Source organism: Nomascus leucogenys, chromosome 3 (genome assembly GCF_006542625.1).
Source record: "Nomascus leucogenys isolate Asia chromosome 3, Asia_NLE_v1, whole genome shotgun sequence".
Lineage (NCBI taxonomy): Eukaryota > Metazoa > Chordata > Mammalia > Primates > Hylobatidae > Nomascus > Nomascus leucogenys.
Genome location: NC_044383.1, coordinates 104,627,117 through 104,649,060, shown reverse-complemented (window position 1 = coordinate 104,649,060; position 21,944 = coordinate 104,627,117). Strand labels below are relative to the sequence as shown.

Sequence of the window (21,944 nt, the reverse complement as noted above, 5' to 3'; positions counted from 1 at the left end):
AACAATAGAGGTCTGTGGTGTTTCTTAATTTCCCGTGTTTGAAAAAAGGGCTATTTTAAGGGCAACAGATTAGACTAGTGACATATCACTCAAGGTCTTATCAGGATCCTGCAGTATTCTCTGTGTCCATAAGAATGTCGGGTCGGCCGGGCACGGTGGCTCACGCCTGTAATCCCAGCACTCTGGGAGGCCGAGGCGGGCGGATCAGGAGGTCAGGAGATCGAGACCATCCTGGCTAACACGGTGAAACCCTGTCTCTACTAAAAATACAAAAAATTAGCTGGGCGTGGTGGCGGGCGCCTGTGGTCCCAGCTACTCGGGAGGCTGAGGCAGGAGAATGGCGTGAATCCCGGGGGCGGAGGTTGCAGTGAGCCGAGATCGTGCCACTGCACTCTAGCCTGGGCGACAGAGTGAGACTCTGTCTCAGAAAAAAAAAAAAAAAAAAAAAGAATGTCGTGTCAATATATCTGTTATTGAATGGATGCCCAATATGACCAAAATGCCAGACTTTTTCAATGATGACATTGTTACCACTGCAAAGTGGCCAGATCAATTAAGCCATTTTCAAAGACTGCTCCACATCAGCACCTTGACTTTGTTAGGAGGTGGCACACCCAATGATTTTCCACAATAAAGGTAATTTCCATGCTGGTGTATTTTTAAAAAGGTGTCACAGAATTAAAAGGGCAGAGGACCATGGCTTTTTCCAGTGCCTTGATTAATTTCCATATTATCACTAAGGAAATCTGGAAAAAAAATAAAAGATAGTTTTTGAAGAGAGGCTACAGGGAGGGGCAGAAAGATTTTATAATTATATATTGTCCTAAACACAAATGATATTATTTCTGGGGGCTCCCAAAAGCCACAGAAATGGAAGAGTCCTTATCCTGTTATTACAGGGAGTTGATTAGCAGAATCACGTGGCACAACAGAAAGGCAATGGCCTGGAGTAATCAGAGATCAAAATATAAAAAGGCTAAAATATTTCTTTTATATCTATTCCTAGAATAGAGAATTATATGGTCAGTTGCCCCTCCCCACAAAGGTCACAGCACAAAATACTTATTGAGCAGGCAATCCAACAGGTAACAGAGAAAACCATTAACCACCAGGTCCCTAGGATAAGGAAACTTCTCAGGGGTGGAGCTCCTGTGGCATGCATCACTCATATAGTCTGTGCAAAAAAATAAAGTATGACTCTTAAAAAATGAATTGCCATAGAAAAGTGGGGTTTATGTTGACTACATGTGGGTCTGGCAATAGTTTCCATCAGGAGTACAAAACATCCTCCTGAAAGTTGGTGTAATAACAGTAACAATAATAATAATAATACAAATCATAATAACACTCATACTTGCTTTTGATTCAAAAATTTTCAAAGTAATGAATGCAGGGGAGTTGTGATCAGGATACACATTAGCTAGGCATCTTTCCAAGTCAGGTGGATTAGAGCCTGTGTCTCCAGTGATGTTGAGCTTGTTCCTTTCACAAGCTTTCGGAGGATTTGCTACCTTGCAGTCCACCTATGTAAACTGCACCTAGTAAATACCTTTCTCTATGTACAATACAGAGATGATGGGCAAAAACATGGCCAATGAGTTGGCCTCAGTGGGCAGGGCGGGCCTCACCCTAGGCCACACGAACATGAGGCTCCTCTTCGGTCTCCTGGCCCAGGCTGGTGTAGGTGACTGAGGGTTCCACCTGAGCTGTGGTCGGTAAGTCCACAACAGGTCCTGAAGGATTGCGGAACTGCTTATACACTCGGGGGTCCTGGGCTATGTAGGTGGAAGTGGAGGAGTAGAGCACCAGCCCAATGAGGATGGTGAAGAAAGACAGGAGATAAAGTCCTGAAAACTAAAAAAAACACAACAGCAAAGTCATTTGACAGCCAGGGCAGAACCACTGACACATTAATGAGGCACAGAGAGACGTGAGCAGAGCTGCTTCCTCTCAGAACAGGCAGCGTGATGAGTTGGCCAATACCCTTGATGGAGAATGAATTTTCTCATCCTAAACTGGCTTGGTCCTATTGATTCCCCTTATCTTTCCCAGACCCTGTGGCTAACACAGAGGAACACTTAGCTAATCATCTCTAAAGTGCCAATCTGAGGATCTGGTATGGTGCGAGAACTAGTTAAGCACAAATTAAAATGCATCAAGTTAAAAGCAAAAAATCTCCAGTATCACTCAATAAAAAGCTGGTTGTTTGTGGCCTCATTAAACTTAGAGAAATACAGATAACTCCGTTAGGGTTGTAATGAAGCCATAAACAGCGAACTGCTCACTGACAGCTGCATCAGGGCATTCTCGTTTTTCACCTTAATCCAATTCATACACTATTTGTCTTCCTAGGAGGAATTGTTACTGACTTCGGTAAATATCTTTGCAAGATTAGATTATCCTTGGACAGAAAGAAATAGTATAACATTCCATTCCTGCCCCACTAATCTATAAACAAAACCAAGCAGGACTGTATATACAACATTCTGCTTCCTAATCTACTTGCTTGACAATTCATAGAGTTTGCTGGGAGAGGGAGAGAAAATACTGGTTTATACAAGTCGCAAGAATTTACATATGTTTTTGGAAAATTATGACTTCTGGACCTTCTTGAATAGTTACACTGGAAGTAGTTACTTCAGTAGTTACTGGGGAAAGAGTATGGTAACAATATGAGTATTGCCATTTCTGGTGTTTCGTTCATTCATTCCTTCATTCACTCCTTCATTAAATGAATAGTTTCTTATATGCCTTCTCTATATCAGACATTGAACTATGCACTGGAGAAAGAGAAATGAAAAATATGTTGATGCCTACCATGTAGGACTTAATTGTCTCAGTGGCCGAACAGGTACAGATAGACAAAAACAACACAATGCACTTACAGCATGCCAAATCTCATTTCAGTCCATAGCTAATATCCCAGTCTTGACCACATCCTGAGTCCATGGGGAAAAAAGGATCACTTTTATTGTCCTTAATGCTAATAATACTGAAAGAACTAAAAACTGCTAAAAAGACAAAAATTAATTGGAAGTCGGAAGAAAGGAAAACAGGAAAATGACCCAGAGATTCTAAGAAGTAAGTTACAAGGCTATAGTACAAAGCTAAAAGATGGCTCTAACTGTAGCTCAATAATAGGAAAGGGAGTCTTGAAAATGGCTGATAAAAAAAGGTATCCCTGCGGCTAAGTGTCCCTGCTACAGCGTTTTTTTTCTTCTTTCTTTTTGCAGTAGTGAGGGAGCTAAGACTAAAGATGCTTTTCTGATTTTCTTTCTAGAGCACTCCACACCCTGTCCCTCAATTCCTTTATTTTTCACATTGAAACCATATGATAACCCTACTCCAGATGGATTTATGTACTAGACTCAGCTTGTAACAGCTTCACTTAATTAACTTGACATAATTCACTTTTCCCAATGAAAATAAATGTGCCTCATTCTTTGATTCATAAATTTGTAAAATAAAATGGTATAAAAAGAAGACCACTAACAGTACAGTCGTGTATGATCTCAGAAAACCTATTTACACTCCAACTCGCTTCCTGAAATTCTATATTCAGGAGCTTCACCCTTTACCTTAAACTTCAGTGAATGAAATAGGTCTGTTCCTAACATTACCATCATTTCAAATATTTTATTACTTACTTTCACTTTCAAAACTCCACCCATACATCTCTAGTTTCAAGCAAAGGGCCTTAGGTGTGAACCTGCCTTTACTGCAGCATATGGAGGTAGAGAGATGAAGAATGAGTGCTTTATAGTTATCACTGCATTCTAACCACCAAGCTGGCTTCAAATCTCAGCTCTACTGCATTCTATCTGCAATTCTGGACACATTTCTTAACCTTTCCAGGTCCAAGCTTCCTTCTCAGTAAAGCACACCTACCATAGGGTGGTTAAAAGATTAAATTAGATAAGGCATGTAGAACACTTATCACAGTTCCTACCTTGCTGTAAACATTCAATTCACATTAGCTTCATTCTTATTATTGTTTTTGTTGTTACTATAGCACTTATCATGGTAATACTGATATATCTTACAATAATCTGATATAGTCATTGATTAAATTGTCTTTTTTGTTTTTTCTTGAGACACGGTTTCACCTCTGTCACCCTAGGCTGGATGCAGTGGCACAATCATGGTTTACCACAGCATCAATCTTCCAGGATCATGTGATCCTCCCGCCTCAGTTTCCTGAGTAGCTGGGACTACAGGCGCCTACCACCATGCGTGGCTAATTTTTGTATTTTTTGTAGAGACAAGGATTTTGCCATGTTGCTCAGGCTGGTCTCGAATTCTTGGGCTGAAGCTGTCTGCCTGCCTTGGCCTCCCAAAGTGTTAGGATTACAGGCGTGGGCCATCGCACCTGGCTTAAATTGTCTTTTTTCAATAGTCTCTTGATTATGAGGTTGTGTCTTGTTTCACCAATGTCAAGTACAGAGCCTGGCACCATGTAGACATTTACTAAGTATTATCTGCTATTTGTTTTTTTTTTTTTTTTTATCTTGAATGAATAATGGGGAAATTTCAGACTAAAGAAAGAAACATAATAAAAAATCAGCCTGTACCAGTGGAGTAGTTCAAACTTTTTAGCTTTAAACTAGATAATGCAGTGCCTTTCTAGTATATAAAATGCTCAACAAAAACCCATTAAGAAGGAAGTCATAGTACGAATCTACAATCATTGACTCCAAAAATCATCTTCAAACCTGGAGTCAGTCAGAGGAGTGTGATAGGATGATGAATTGGAAGAGACAAAGAAGAAAGCTAGAGTCTAGAAAGAAGACTCAGGGCTGCTGATCAGTGGATTGGCATAGGAGATGTCATAAACTTGGGGTGGGCAGGATTTGGCAATTGAAATAATGTAGTGGTAGAGACAGGAAAGGATTGGATACAGAGTATCCAGGTAGAAGGATTGGATTCCTCTCCATTTATGATTTTAGACTTGATCAATATGACAAAGACTATACTGTTAAATTTTGTAAAGCTAATGCCTTCGCTGTTGTCATGTATTGCTTAAAGGATCATCCCTTTTTTGGACATAGAACCATCAGGTTGAATTCCTTACGGAATTGTTTTCTTGGGACACAGCTTTAGCATAATAACACATAGTTTATTTTTAATGCACTTCTATTTAATTCATAGGGAATTTAGTCAAAAAATAGCTCCAAAGATAGATAGCATGGGATTTTATATGATGGAAGTATCTTGGAAGTCACCCAAGAGGCTTTATTAATAAATGGTAGAGAAAGTTTTCATTTTAAATACAAGTCCAAAAAGACAGCAGTCAAGCAAGCATTATGATTAATCAGGATAAATGCCGAATGTTACAAATGTTGACAGAAAGGTTTGATTTTTTAAAAAATAAAAGTAAAAAATTGTTTTATTTTTCCTTCTTTTTAGCTTAATTAAGAAAAAGAAAATTGAATCAGGGCTAATAGAATGATCCCCTATTCTGGATGGTGCACTTATCTTGTAGAGCATTCATTTCAAAAACCAATCAACCAGACAAAAATATCGTACAACCTAGGCTACTTAACTTACTAACTGCAAAGAAATACTTATTTCCAGCTCCCCAAGGAAAGACATCAGGAACTTCTCTGGAATGCTACATGAGGACTGAAAGCTGTCTCTGAGTTACAGGTAAGGGAAGCTCAGGCAGAAGGTGGCTGTCTCCATTGGAGAGCAGGGGCTGCTTGCTGTCCGAAGTGTACTTGGAGGTCTTCTCCTTTGCAAACTGTAGCCATCAGAATATGCTGTTTGTTCTGTGCTGCAGACATAGTTTTTCCTGCATTTTATCTAACTGGAAGCTTTAAGAATCTGAGAAAGGATACATCCTGTATTAACATGATCATACTGCAGACACTGCTTATTTTGCTGCTGTCTTTTTCCACCTTCATGAGTCTCTTTGAGAACACAGGTCAGAAGGCACTCACTGTACATACTGAAAATCCCCGAGTGCTGCTTAAAACACTCTGACTGAGACACAAGCTATTATACAGGACGAGGTGGCTTGGAGGATGGGTAATAAGCCTGTACAAAGCTCTTTAACTTCCAAACAGAGTTAAATCTAGCTCTTAGAAAGAAAGCTGGCCTGCCAGTTTGATTGCTATTTGGTTGATGTGGCATTCAGCACATCACAGACCAAATTTTCATTTTATTTTTGGCATTTAACTTCTAAGTTGAATTTTAATAAACTAATGACTTCAATGGACCTAAATCTACACAAGTAGAAAACCATGTGGTTTGAAAGTCATTTCAAAGTACATTTATAAATACATCAACTAGACTATGTGAAGAAGAGAGCAATGCTTCAAGGGCAACTTTCTTTTTCTAGCTTGACTGAAAATATGGCAGAGGTCAGCAGAGGAGAACGTGCGTGATCCCTAGAGAGGCACAAAGTGGACTCTGGGTTTCAGCTCTACTTTTATTGAATGCAGGTACCAACTACTTCTATATGGTGGGCCTTGTTTTTTCCTTTTTCCCTGGGAAGTGTACCTTAAAGAGTCCCTTTAAGCATATGTCTCTGTGTAATACAGTTTTTTAAGGCTCCTAGCCTGGTGTGGTAATGCATGCCTGTAGTCCTAGCTACTCAGGAGCCTGAGGCAGGAGTTTGAGGCTGCAGTGAGCTATGGTCCTGACACTACACTACACCTGGGTAAGCTGTCTCTTAAAAAAAAATACACACACACACACACACACACACACACACATCTACAGGCCCCTTCTGGTGACCTGATACCATCTGCCTTCTGAAATTGCATTCCTATAATGAATGCTTGTTTTCCTTGAGCACTGTGAGTAGCCTGAGAGAACACTGCCCCTGATGGCTTCTCATGTACCACACATGAGCTAAGGCCAATGCTTTCAAGCCCTCAGATGTTCCCAAGGCTATCTATGATGAGTGAAGGAAGCAAACACCAAATATTTCACACCATAGCTCAAGGGTGCTATTATTGTTAAACTTCAAAAGACATATTACCTTGTGGGGCTCTATTGGATATAAGCCTGCCATTGAAACAGATGTACTACTTGGAAACATGATAATGGCAAGAGTTGAAACTGGTCCCTGAACTGCATAAGAGCCTACACAGAAATGAATTCAAGGATATTTCTAAGTGTTATTAGACATGACTTCGGATGAAAAGGTATTTCACATATATGAAGGATATGTGGCCATAAGGTGGCCGTAATAACCATGTCCTTTCTAGTTGTTATTCAGTTTATTATTTTAAAAAGACACAGATGTAATTAAACTTTCCCATATTTTTAACTCTTTGGCAGAAAACATCTATAAGGGTAGAGTCTTGGAATCTGCAAATTTAACAGTTGCTTCAAAATCAATGCAACCATGGGTAAGCAGAAAAATACCTGGCAGTGATTGGTCATTCTCAAGGTTAGGTAGCACAGCCCAGAAAATATGGGTTTCGGAGCTAGTAGGGAGAATTTCCATGTAGAGAGATTGGTCTGTTAATTTCAACAGGCACATTATTCCTGGGAAAAATGAGACTTTTAATTAAGTTTGTGAAAACTGTCCTGCTTATTCTTTGCCATGTAAGACAAAGTGTCCTTTACTTCCCTACTCTGTGAAATAAAATGCACACATGAAAATAAATCAACTTGCACACTAACCATAACTTCTAGATCAAGAAGGAATAAATAAGCCCAATTCTGTTTAAATTGGAAGCAGATTACCAGTTTGGAGGTCCTGGGTACCAGAGTAGTTTTAAAGATCCATCAGTGACTAAATGAAAGTAACATGTGAATTAAGAGTAAATCATTCATTCAATGTAGTGCTGCTATAGTGAAGAATAACTAAAAGGGGAGTCCCACTTTATATGTGAATTAAAGGGTGGACCTTTCAGCAACTATCTTTGAAGAAATGAAGCCAACCCTCTGCGTGTCCTTATAGGGAGGGAGAGGACAATTCAGCATTGACAATACAGCTCAACTCTTGGCAATCCTGTGCTTCTCAGAGGGCTGAGGACCATACCTGGAGCTTGGGTACAATTGCTTGGTGCAGGATGAAAGGATGTTGATCAGTGCTGAGCAAGCTATAAGCTGTGGCCTGTAACGGTAAGATCCTGGAACGAAAAGCTCTGCCAGGTCCTGATCTATTGCCACTGGGCCTGAGCCAATTGCTATTCAGGCCAAGACAACTAGACGAACCTGGCTCCATGGAAAAATCAACACAAACAAGTTGATGCCTGATCTCCTAATTTTGGCTCTGCACTAGACTAACAAGATCATTTTTATTATTATGAAGTGCATTAAAAATGCAGAAGTTCGGCTTCTGGGTTTACTGAACTGGAAATAAATTGCCAGAAGAGACCAGAGCTTTTTCAAATACTTTCAAACTCCTCAATTATTGCTCTGTCTCCTATTCTCATGTCCCTTATTTCTCCTCTTTTTCTTTTTTTCGTTATTTCCTTTTTTGTTAGGAAAAAAAAAAAGGACTAAATCTTTCTGGTTAAATATTGTGATATTTTGGTCTTCTAGGTCATTCAATGCAAAATATTAAACATGGGAAAGCTACACAATCTACTGACAAATACCAAAATCAGTTGTCTGTAGAGACGAAGAATAATGACACCCACAAACCCCTGCCTCCCATTCTTTCTCCAATTCGAGAATTTGAATCTCAATTCATGTTAATTTAGTCAGGACAAAAATAAACAAACGAGTGCCTAGTCAGAATGCCAAATGGATTCTGTATTCATGTCAGAAAACCAAATCATTGCTAAGATTTAAATACTTGGGAAATGATTTATTCTCCAAGCATTGTGTTGTTAAAGCAAAGAGAAGTAGCAACCAGGACCCTTCCCTCTGTGTGCCTACACCATCACCCAGGGCAAGGCTGGGCTCTGAGCTGCAATCCCAGTTTGGTTTATGAGGCCTTCTGTTTAGTTTGCAAAACCAATTCATTTGGCAGTATAATTTGTGCAGCCAATCACATCTAAGGCCAATAAGGGTTCTTTTATAGGCAAATATCTTCCCCTGTGGGTAATTTCACACATGAATACAGCAATCGGGAGCTAAAAATGGATTTCTGCCATTATCTTTTATATGACAAACAGAAACTTTCACTTGGTCTGATAAACTGATAGAAATCCTTGTTCACACAGATTTCTATTTTCTGCATTCCAGTAAAAAAGAGAAGCCATAATAGCCAAGCCAGAAGTGGAACAGAGGGGCTTGCTCTCTGGGAGTGTTTAATTATAGGCTCAGTTACAACAAAGGCTGTTCAATGGCTCATTTATGTCACCTTCCCGTGCATCGTTCTTATTATCAGTAGTCAAAAAGACATTACATTTGTGTGGGAGGCACACTGAGCAGTGGCCTTCACTCCGTTTGGACTTTTGCAGCACAAGACATCTACTTTCCCTCTGCAAAACACAGAGGTACATGCTGGGCTAGAGCAATTTTGTAAGAGATTGAATTTTAAAGCCAGGGAAAAATACTGGGTTTGTAGAAGTGGTAGTGTAGCAGCAGTTCAACAGACCCCAGAGACTCCTGCCCCATTACAATGGAATCAAGGGGTGGAAATGGAAATGTCATCATTTTCTATTAGCCCTGTTAGCCACTAGCAAAATTTTTGCTTCCTGTCACTGCAACCTTTGCTCTGTTCATCTTAAAATTTTAGGGTCAGAGAGAAGAACACTTCTGCCAGAAGACAGAACAAAGATTCCATGCGCTGAAAGTTAAGGCTGCCACCTGGCCATTTTGGGCTCCTCATGCTTCTGAAACAATAGGCAAAGAAGGGAGTTTCAGTTCTGGCTGCGTGGCTGAACTTAATTACCAAGGGGAAACTGGACTATTACTTTACCAGGGAAGTAAGGAAGAGCCTGTCTGGCATATAGGAGGAGATCCTTTAGGGCATCTCTTAGGATTGTCATGACCTATGATAAAAGTCAATAGAAACTACAATAAATCAATCCAGGCAGTACTATTAGTGTCCCTGACCCTTCAGAAATGAAGGTTTGGAGTCACTCCACGAGGTAAATAACCATGACCAGTTGAAGGCAAAGGGAACACGAAAATCACAGTGGAAGAACATACCAAATGCAACCATGTGACCAGTTACAGACGCGAGGATTGTAATTGTCATAAATAGTTCTTCCTTGTTATGAACACACTTATGTATGTGAATATATAGCAAATATATTTGTTTTCTTCCTACCCTTGTCTCTTTATTATATAACATAAGATAACATCATATAACATTGACTTTATATCATAATATTAAAGGATATGAAGGAAAAGAGTGAACATCATCATCTAAGGACTTTGCATCTGCTTGTAAGGCAAGGGTTAGTGTGTTTTCCAATTGTATACAGGATAGTTGTATCATGTTAGGCAAAAATAGCAGCTTATTATTATTGTCTTTATTTAGATATTAAGTATTATTTAAAGACATGTGTAATTGATGCCACGTTGAAAAGGGATGGACTTGTGATGGTTAATTTTATGAGTCAACTTGGCTGGGACACAGTATCTAGGTATGGGACCAAACAGATGTTTCTGTGAAGGTATTTTTAAAGTGAGATTAACATTTAAGTCAGTAGACTTTGAGTAAAGCAGATTACCTTCCATAATGTGGGTGGGGTGAGCCTCACCCAATCAGTTGAAGGTCTTAAAAAAAAAAAGACTGACGGCCCCCCAGGAAGAGGAAATTGTACCTCCGGATTGCCTGCAGACAACTCTTTCCTGGGTTTCTATCCCGCTGGTCTTCCTTGTAGATTTTGGACTTGTCAGCCCTCAATGGCCTGAACCAATTCCTTAAACTCAATCAATCTCTTCTGAGCACACACACACACATACACACAAACACACACACACACACATTCCTGTTGATTCTGTTTCTCTGCTGACTAATATAATGACAATCTGTGATGCTAAAGATCTTTGACTCTGATGTAAACTTGTAACAATTTCTCTCTGTGTAAGCTTTAGAAGTGCAATGTTTAATGATATTTTTCAGGGACTATCAAGTGGTGTTTCATGATATGAGCTCTAGAATCAAAATCATGGGATTTACATTCCTGTTTGCCTCTTCCTTGCTGTGTTTTGGACAGGTTCCCTACGCCTCCAAGCCTCAGGCCACTCATCAGTTAACTAAGGACAATAATAGCACCTGCTCTATGGAATCTTTGTGAGCATTGAATGAGATGAGATATAAAACTCTTGGTATAGTGCTTGCCACATACTAAATGTTAAACAAATGTCAGTGATTGTTATCCTTACATCACAAAGAGTAAACTCTAAAGCCAAGATTGGTATAAAAATCTTCCTCAGATGCCTTTCTGAAAAGTTCACCACAAATCAATTTGAATTGCAAATGCATTTATGGAACTGGCTATTTAAAAAAAGAACAGAACAATCAACCCATCTGGAATAGAAGGCATTTTCATCATTGCAAATAATCAACCTCTGGCTTATAGACTCCATGTTTGGACCTGTTCATTTCAAGATTTCTTTTCCTTCTTTCTTTCTTCTTCTCTTTTCTTTTCTTTCTTTCTTGGTTTTTTTTGAGATGAAGTCTTACTGTATTGCCCAAGCTGGAATGCAGTGGCTATGCACAAGTGAGATCATCACACACTATAGCCTCAAACTCCTGTTTTCAAGCAATCCTGCCTCAGCCTCCCAAGTGAGATATTTTTAATAATGCATAATTACATAAGTCACAGGAATCCTCATAATTTTCTATTCTGTTTACATTGTTTATCAATTTTGAGCAACTACTCTGCATTGGCACAAATCATGTTTGAGCACCCATGAGCATATATGAGTAACTCTAGCAATTCGCTTTGCTTCCTTGGTGTGGTAGGCTGAAAAATAGTCCACCAAAAGACATCCACATCTTAATCCCTGGAGCCTATACACATTACAATATTTGGAAAAAGAGTGTTTGCAGATGTGATTAAATTGAGTCTTGAGATGAGAGATTATCTTTGATGCTGTGGACTAAATTGTGTCTCTCCAAAATTCATATGTTGAAGCCTAACCTCCAATATGGTTGTACTTGGAGACAGGGCCTTTAAGGAAGTAATTGAGGTTAAATGAAATCATAAGGGTGGGACCATGGTCTGATAGGACTGGTGTCCTTTTAAGTAGAGACACCAGAGAGCTTGCTCTCTCTTATTCTAAGAAAACAATATTCAGGAAAGCATAATGAATAGCAACTCTAAATTAGGTATGATAATCTTAGCAAACAAAGCTGCTGTCTACTGCTTCCGAAGTATTTTTGTATACATCATTTCATTTTTAAAACACCAATCCCTCAGAGAAGCATAGAGTACCACGATAAGCATCTTGATGCTAAGGAAGGCGGAGGTGTGAGGAGGTTTAGTAGGTACTAGGAGGTTCAGCAGTGCACTTAGGTCTCAGATCTTGTAGTGACAGCTTACACAGTGCCCAAAGGCCTTGACCCTTGGCCCAATTTTCTTCCCTCTCTCCTAATTACTTTGTTAGCTGCATTACAAAGTAGGAATTCTTTTTGATTCTTCCATTCCCTATACTCAAGCTTCTAAGGGCAATCTATCTTTCTTTTTCATAGGGGAAGGACTCAACTTTAATTCAATTTCTGTTGGAACACCCTTAATGGATTATTGATAAACTCGGAAGCTGTTCTTTTTCAATTTATAGCAATGAACAATCATCAGGAAATACTATCACGGCTGTGGGAAGGAGGAAACCCCTTGACAAAATGAAAAATGAGCTCCCTTGCATCAGTATTGGAATTCTATATTTCTTTCTCTTTCATGTACCCGGTGGTAGCAGGAAAGACAAAAAAATGAAATAAGCGGATGAGTAAGTTATTTGTAAAGAATATTATGAAATGGCAGCTGTCAAAAAAGAAATCATATTATGGGTTTAATGGTTTTTTTTTTCTAAATAAGCTGTTTGGTTCCTGATAAACAGTTGCTACCTTCTCCCAAATAGCCTTCAATATTCACCTTTAAATTCCAGAGTATCATGGAGAAGTATGGGCATTGGGCTCAGAATTTTGGGTTATTCCATACTAAAACTTTACAATGTCATTATTATTGAATTTTCACAGTACTGTATAGCTCTTGAAATCCATGGGGTAGTAGAAAAAATGTAACTGAGACATTCAATAACATTGCTGGTTTCTTTTTCCTTTTTACAATTAAACTTTATACCTATTAATATTACAAAAATTCACTTGTCTAAAGTCTTAAGACTTGAAAACAAAGTGAACTTTGAGTTATGCTATTATTAAACAAATTTTTGTCCTCAAAATCTAGAGGAGTCCCCTAAGTTTGACATTCATGAACCAATATATTCATAGCCATCTATATGTGTCTATGTATTTTTGAGGAAGATGGGCATGGTGAGACATCACTGAGTTGTAAAAAGACCTGTAACTTGGAAAGGACTTCTTTGCTGTAAAATTAGCCTCTGTGTATACCGGTCTCTTTTCTCTGGACATATGATTCTGGGAAAAGTTAATTTGATAATATTATTGTTACTTCCTGAAATGGTTTCTCCTGGGGTGCACTATATGTATGAAATCAGTTTAGAATGCTCTCCCGGTCTCCCATGCTTTTCCTTCCCAAATAGTTCACTGTTATTTATAAGCTACTGCTTTAACATTCCTTCTCTCACACATCTTAGCTCAGGGCTGCTGGTTTGCATTGGTACCCACTCACTGCTTGTAAGTAATGAAAACCATAAACTATTAAACTGAAGATATTTCACAGCATTGTGTGTATGCTACAGATATCCTTATAACAAAACTAATAGATACGGCCTTAGATGCCACCAAGAACTCAAATAGGGGGCAGGCACTTCACTTAAAACTGGGTAGAAATAATTACAATTGGCTTTGAAAACAAGTTTGCACATTTGAAGTGCAAAGAAATTTGTAACATTTTGTGTATAGCTTCAACCTTTAAGCAGCTTTATTAATGACACACTTTGTTGAGGAAATGGTTGTTTCCTGGTGCCAAAGACTAAAGAAAAGTTTGCAAGGACAGTTACAGTCTACATCAAGGGTCAGAAAACTAACAAATCTGGCATCTACCTGGTTTTGTGAATAAAGTTTTACTGGAACTCAGCCATGCCCATGGCAGTTGTGTAGTTGTGATGGAGACCATGTGGCCTTCAAAGCCTAAAATATTTATAATCTGCCCCTTCATGGAAAAGTTTGCTGACTGCTGGTCTACGAATATATCTATATCTGTAGCTACCAATATAGATGCCCAAACATTGTATGTGATAATGACTAATTTCACAATTTAATGTGGGATGATATGAAAAATTATTCTAAATATTAGCTATAATATTAAAATTTATTTTTTTCTACAAATAAATTTCTTACCAAATGTTCAGCCTTTAATGTGAGTTCCATTCCTCCACACCCCCCTTACACTGCATACAGTTACGATGGTATTGAACTGATTTTCTGATTTCCATGTTCCCTTGAGATGTTCCCTAAGCAATCTATCAATTCAATCAAAGAATGAATCACGACAGTGGCTCACTATTGTGTGGGATCTGAATTTTTGTTTTTCAGCTGGTTTCATCAACTTGAGACATAGAGTTGACACGGATGAAAAGCTTTCTGGCTTCCAACGTGAAAATTTCTAGATAATGTTCAGCCTAGAAAGTGGAAGATTAAACTTCAATGTTTCCTGTGAAAATAAACCTTTCATTAAAAAAATAATTACCAAACACCTACTGTGCCAGGCTCTGCAGTAAGCACCAGAGACACAGAGCCCAGCAGAGAAGGAGCCCTGTGAGGTCTCTGTCATCCTGGAACTTAGTCCTGACCTCCAACATAAAGCCAGTCCTTTCATTTAAAGATGGAATTAGTTGGAACACAAAGGAAAGACCAGTACAATTCATAACTATGGAAACCTCCACAGAGCAATGGGACACAGCTACACTCCTGCACCTGGAATGTCTGGTTTCATGAGCATCCAGAAGGAACCGGGTGTGAAGCTGGTCACCAACATGTACATTCTAATTAAATTGAGTCACATTGCTAAAGCTTAGGCCTCACAGAATGGTTATAATATATTTATTTAAAAAATAAAACTCTATTCTAAAATTATTCAAATGAGAAGGAAACTAGGCATATGACTGTAAGTTAGTACTTAGCAATCTAATGAGTGAAGAGTTCTTAAATATAAAAATAGTCAAAACAGAAACAATGAAAAACTTAGATTTTTTTGTTCATATTTGTCAATTAAAACTGATCATAAACCATTTTAATCTTCTAACCAGTGTCTGTTATAATTTTGTCCATTTTCTCAATGGCAGAGATTCCTATTTAGAGTTCCTTCTTATTCAAGGGGATTGCTAGCTTTGTTTTCAAACTGAAAATAACTTTATTGTTTTGTGATTATAAAAGTAAAAGTAACAAATGTTCATATAGTGTTTTAGCAATACATAATTTATGCGATACTTAAAAGTGTGAAGAACATGAAATATAAGCATAGTCATCACTCAGTATCCATGGGGAATTGGTTCCAGAATCTTTCTTGGATACCAAAATCTGTAGATGCTTAAGTCCCTCATATAAAATGCTGTAGTATTTGCATATGACTTCCTGTATACTTTAAATCAGCTCTAGATTACATATAATACCCACTACAGTATACCCACTACAATACAGATGCTATGTAAATAGTTGTTATTTTGTAATCTTTAGGGAATAATGACAAGAAAAAAAATGGTCTGTATAAGGTTCAGTACAGATGTAATTTTTTCCCCTTAATTATTTTCAATCCATGGTTGGTTGAATCCATGGATGTGGAACCCATGGATACAGAGGGCTGATTGTACTAACAATTCTACCAGCCTTAATATCAGCATTATTTGTTGAATATTCACTGTGCTGGATATTGCAGTAAATGATTTACATGTACTATTTCATTTATGCCTCACAATTAATCTTATGAGAGAGATACTATTATGACCCCCTTTGGTGGGAAAACTATAGTTTAGAGATGTAACTTTTGCACAAGGCTGTGTAACTGGTTGTTTCAGGGATTCTTAACCCGGGGTCCCTGTATAGAATTCATAGGGTCTGTGAGCCTGGATGAGAAACCTGGACCCTTATTTTCACTGACCTCTAACTGACATTTAGCAATTCTTCAATTACAAATGTAGGCATTGAGCTTCAGTGCTATTAGAAGCACTTTAGCCTTTTACACCAACATAAATCATACACAGTGTATATTTTTACTTTGCACTGCAATCGCTGCAGATCTCTCCAAATATCTCTTATGCTCATCACTGTTTTGAAATGACAGTAGTTAATAGATCTGCTTCTAGATCTTGTGATTTGTATATTACTATATCATCACATTTTGAAATACTCCGATAATGTTATTTTAATATAGTTGGTTTTGCAATCCCATATATTTTATTTTAGACATTTTAAAACATTATTAAAACAGATCTCTAGGCTTCATCTGACTGCCAAACTGAGCCATGGCACAACAAATTAATGGATCCACTGGTAGGAAGTGGAGCTGGAATTCACAGCTGGGCTGTAACAACTCATGACAACGCTGCCATTCTGCCTGCCCTTGGAAACGTTTACATTTTCATAAACATCTTTTCAGATTTGTCTCTATGGACACAAACCCTTGCTTAAATGTTTATATATGAAAGTATGCATGCGACTATGCCAATAAAAGTTTTATTGTTTGTTTTTGAGATAGGGTCTCACTGTTTGCCTAGGCTGGTGTGCAGCGGTGTCATCATGGCTCACTGCAGCCTCAACCCCCCAGGCTGTAGTGATCCTCCCACCTTAGCATCCTGAGTATCTGGGACCACAGGTAAATGCCACCATGCCTGGCTAATTTAAAAAATATATATGTTTGTAGAGATGAGGTGTCCCTATGTTGCCCAGGCTGTTCTCAAACTCCTAGGCTCAAGCAATTTTCCCACCTTGGCCTCCCAATGTGCTGGGATTACAGGCATGAGCCACCATGCCCAGCCCAATAAAAGTATTTCTGAGTAAAGATGTCAGAGGAGAGCAGTGCTTAACGGAATGAACTCTAAAGTCAAAACCAGCCAAATTTTTGGTAGCAACCAAATAAGAAAAGGGATACAATCATATGGCATAAATTTGAAAAGTTAGTCAAGGGAGAGTCTAGGAGATTCCAGCATGACTCAGCATTGTTGCTAACCCAGCATTACCTACCAGAAGTCATTCAGAGGAAAGAAGTGGAGTTGGCTGACTCTGGAGATTAATAGAGAACTTTGCAATTCGGAGAGAACTGATTGAAGCGGTGTTTGGGTGAACTCAGGAAACAGTCAAGAAACTATTGTCAGGAATAGAAACCATTATGTACTTCCTAAGATTCTTGGGGAGGTAGAGAGTCATTGGGGCTTGCCATTATCTGGGGATTTGTGGTGGACTAGAGGAGCAATTGAACTCCTCTAGTTCAAGGGGAAATAAGGTCACAAGGGGGTTATACTCCTGAGAGTCGGATGGGTCATAGGTCAAGATGACCTATGAATGTAAAGACATTAGAGATGTTGTCAGACAAAGAGAATGCTGAGATATAATACTTATGAGCTCTATTTTTGAAAAGTAAGTTACACAACTCCTAAAATGATAAAATTCAGTGACTCACGATATTGAAAAAGGACTGGCTGTGTATTAGTCCATTTGCATTGCTATAAAGGAATATCTGAGACTGGATAATTTATAATTATAAATAAAAGTGGTTTATTTTGGCTTGTGGTTCTGTAGGCTGTATAAGCATGGCACCAGCATTTGCTTTGCTTCTGGTAGGGGCCTCAGGAAATTTACAATCTTGGCAGAAGGTGAAGGAGGCGCAGGCATGTCATATGATGAGAGTGGGAGCAAGAGAGCAGGGAGGAAGTCCCAGACTCTTTTAAACAACCAGATCTCATGTGAACTCATAGAGCATGCAGTCATTACCAAGAAGATGACACCAAGCCATTCACGAGGAATCTGCCCTCATGACCCAAACACCTCCCACAAGGCCCCACCTCCAACATTGCAGATTACATTTCAACATGAGATTTTGAGGGAACAAACATCCAAACCATATCAGGGTGCAGTGCTCAACTCAAAAAAAAAATATATATATATTTCTGACAAAAAAATGCAACCTAGGATAGAGTTATCCTTTGAATTTAAAGAGTAGACATGTTTTCAAAGAAGTAAAGGCTTAGGAATGCAACCCCTGTGAACATTTCCTGGTAGACTCACTGCTAACCCAATGGCACTTCCGCAGTGAATCAGGACACTTGACGACCATCTGCTTTCGCATTGTAGGGAACATATTCTCTACAAATGGTCAAATTGCACTATGCAAAGCCTGTACAACGATATATAGCTGTATTGCCTCCTGACAATACCAGTAGTGATGAAATCCAGCCTCCTAAGGGATTAATCAAAATAAATTCAAAAAAGAAGAACCTATATTTCAGAGACTGGTGGTACAGCAAATGTAGTAAGTGTGGAAATATGGTTTAAAAACCATAGGGATTATATTTACAGAAGTTAACTATTAAAATATTGATAATATAAAAACAATACAGTAAAAGTCAGGAAATGAGGGAAGACAATGTTAATCATCTTTCATGGAAGAGAGTAAATCACAACTCTTAACACTTTAAATATAGAGTTGAAAAAAAGTCTTCAGTCCTTGGTGGCCCCTAGAGATGTGTAGAGTAGTGGTTCTGCTTCAGCCTTTAATGTTCGAGCCACTATTTGTTTTACATCTTCGCAAACGGATACTCTGATTTCTATGAGCTTGGTTTATTAATATTCTGGTCCATGGAAGATGGATCCACACAGGTCTGCTGACAAAATTAGGTAACTGAATGGGCAAGATTGTTGCCATTCAATCTTGTGAATGTGTCTGAACGTCCAGGCTGTTCACTTTGGTGACAAACACATCCCAGACGTTGTCCTGGGAGACAACTAGCTGTTTTTTTCCTGGCTATGCCCCAATCCAATCACTATCCTTTCCATTTGAAACTTCTGCAGTACCTCTAGCCCGTTCAATCTTTCCTCACAGCTTATCATGATGACATGAGCTCAAAATATTTGTTTTGTGATGTGGAGTTCATGAATAGATTTATGTACAAGGAACTTTGGCTTCTGGATATAATTCTGGGCTTGCCTCACCATTTATTCCCAACTTCTCTAATCCTTCTCATATTTCTGGGAAATGGAAATTGCTAGTGTAGCAGAGACCAGCTACTTGTTCACTAAACTTATTTTCTTTTCTTCCTGCATAGCTTGACTACATTTCCCAGCCTCCCTTGCAGTTATTAGGTGTGGCCATGTGACTGAGCTTTGGCCAAGAGAATGGGAGGGGCTATAGACACACCACTCTAAACACAGCCATAAAAGTCTCCAGGCTGTCTAAGAAGGAGTCCTACAGAGGACTCCAAGTGCCTAGCCCAGGCATGGGCAGACTTCTTAAAGAGCTAGATAGTAGTAACTATTTTGGGCTTATGGATCATATACTCTGTCACAACTACTCAACACTGCCATTGTAGCACAAAAGCAGCCATGGATAATACGTGAAGAAATGGGCATGGCTCTGCTCCAACAGAACTTTATTTACTAAAACGGGGTGGCTCACAGGTTAGGGTTTTCTGACTCCTGCTCTAGAGCATGGCAGAGCCACAAAATGGAAGGCACCTGGGTTCCTGAATGGCTGCATGGAAATGCATCCCTTCCCCACTGCTAGAAGCTAGCAACACTTATCCTAACCTATTCAGCAAGACAAAGCCTCAAAAGGGGCTGTACTGTTACAGTGCAGGGGAAAGCCAAAGTCAAACGCTCATTGTTCTTTCACCTTGGTATTCCATGTGAAATGCTTTGGGCTTCAGAGACACCAGTTTCTCTAATTCTCTTCTCACCAGCAATACTTTAAAAAGTATTGTAGAGTCATAAAAGGCTAAGTATTAGTTTTTAAATCTCCTATTTCTAATTACATTTGGGCACTATGAGCTTAGCATCCATAGCCTTTTAAGATGTCATTTTTACATACAAGAAACCTAACAGGCTACTTATGAGGGCATTTTAAAAAATAAGAAGTGAAGTATTGCTTTTATTATGCTCATCAGCTGCCACAGGTTGAGGCTGCCTGCCCTAGTTTTCAAGTGCAGTGACATTACTGAGATTGCTCACTGCCACAGAGGATCAACAGGGTTGCTTGGCTCAGGATTCTGATTCATGTCTAATGAAAGATTCCACTCTTAATGAAAGTTTCCAGTCTCTGTAAACTCTCCGGCATCGGGACTCAGATGTTAAGGATAGTTGAAATTGCTGTCTACTAAAGTTTTAGTGTTTTGGAACCTTATCCTTTGCATTAATCTGCCTGGTAATTTTTGGTGTTTCTATCATCTTCACTTATAAATAAAAAGTTATGCACCAAAACAGTGGCTGGTACATAACAGGTACAGAATAAATAAATAGTGCCTGGGTATCATTCTTTTAAATTTAATACATAATAATATATTATTATAATGACCTCAGGTCCAGAGTTATTTAACTTTGCTTGCCAAATCTCTTATAACAACCACCACAACAAAACAGTAAGAGAAGCTGGCACATGTGGGATATAATTTTAGGAGCTGACGGGGAGGGTCAGGGTGGACCATGGAGCTCTACACCTGTCCTCATGGGATGTCACCTGCATTGTCAGCACAGGCTGCTGACATTTAAAAACTTTTCTGATTATTTTGTAACTCAAAGCAATTATTTAAAAATTATCTGGTATAAATATGAGACTAAGACATACAGAATGTTTTCTAATGAAAACATGCACATGAAATCCTACAAAATTCACATTAATCACATTACCCAGAATAGTTGGAGTTGCCTTTTGGATAAATGATTTTGAAATCTCTCCCTTTTTTTTTTTAGTAATTATTTGTATGATAAAAACACTTTCCTGATGCAAGAATAGTTTTATGGAGCCCATACCTTCCTAAGATATTCTTCAAATAGGATGACCTGTGGCTTCAGGCTGTTCAGCATGGAGAGCCATATAAACCAATGGACCAAGTGAAGTGTTTAAAGGGCACTTGGAGAGTACTTATGATGTTCATTTTTGTCTATTAGTTTCTAATTTGTTTTAATAAAGTTACAAAAATAATATGCTCTCATGAAATTACTCTCAACTTTATTACAACAATTTTGTGGCAATATTAAGCCTTGACATGTTAATAGTAAATGTGTGAAATAAGCCATCGTCATTTAAATGTCAGGCAAAAAGGAATTTTCTGTATATTTCATGTCAGCTGCTATTTTCCTGAAGAATGTTCAGCACAGGATGGAATACAGTGAAAGAACTGTTTGGCATTTTACTTTAACAACCCTCAGATATTTTGTATTTCTGGTTGTCACCTAAAAATTCTATGGTAAGCAATAAAGGAATCAAAGAATTCAGTAGAAAATGGCTAATACAATGTTTTCTACATTTTTATGCATGAGACCCCAGGCTTGCCTTTTCAAACAGGAAAAAAGTTGGAGAGAACTCATACAAAATTGTTAAGCACTACGTCTAGTTACAAAATCATAAAATAAGGTTAATAGTCCAGAACTGTAATGAGACAGGAATTACTAATCCTGAAACATATTTTTAAGCAGAGAACTGTATCACTGCTGGTCACCTTTTATACATTATCTAACTTAATCCCCTCTAAAGCTCCATAAGGCAAATCTCATCACCTTGAAGTTTAGAGAGAATAAGTAACTGGCCCAAATAATTTAAAGCATACACAGAGGCCAGTTTAAATCTAGGCTCCTTGGACTCTGAAGTCCATGCTCTTTTGGCCACACCATGCTGCTTAATTCACACTTTACGTGGCAGATGTTGAAATAGTTTTCCCACTCCAATTTATTCTCTCTCCACATGACTTAGTGTTTTCTTTATTAAAATCACATACTAGCAAGCTACCTGAAC

At 38.5% G+C, this 21,944-nt stretch overlaps 1 protein-coding gene across 1 annotated transcript in view; it reads right to left on the bottom strand.

Annotated features, from left to right (window-relative positions):
* Window positions 1–388: 388 nt before the first annotated feature.
* Window positions 389–21,944, bottom strand: part of SLC35F1 (solute carrier family 35 member F1) — a 401,279-nt gene continuing 379,723 nt past the window's right edge. The window contains exon 8 of the mRNA XM_030809615.1: window positions 389–1,854. Within this exon, the coding sequence (XP_030665475.1) occupies window positions 1,630–1,854 (225 nt within the window). The 3' untranslated portion in view covers window positions 389–1,629. The remainder of the gene's footprint in view (window positions 1,855–21,944) is intronic.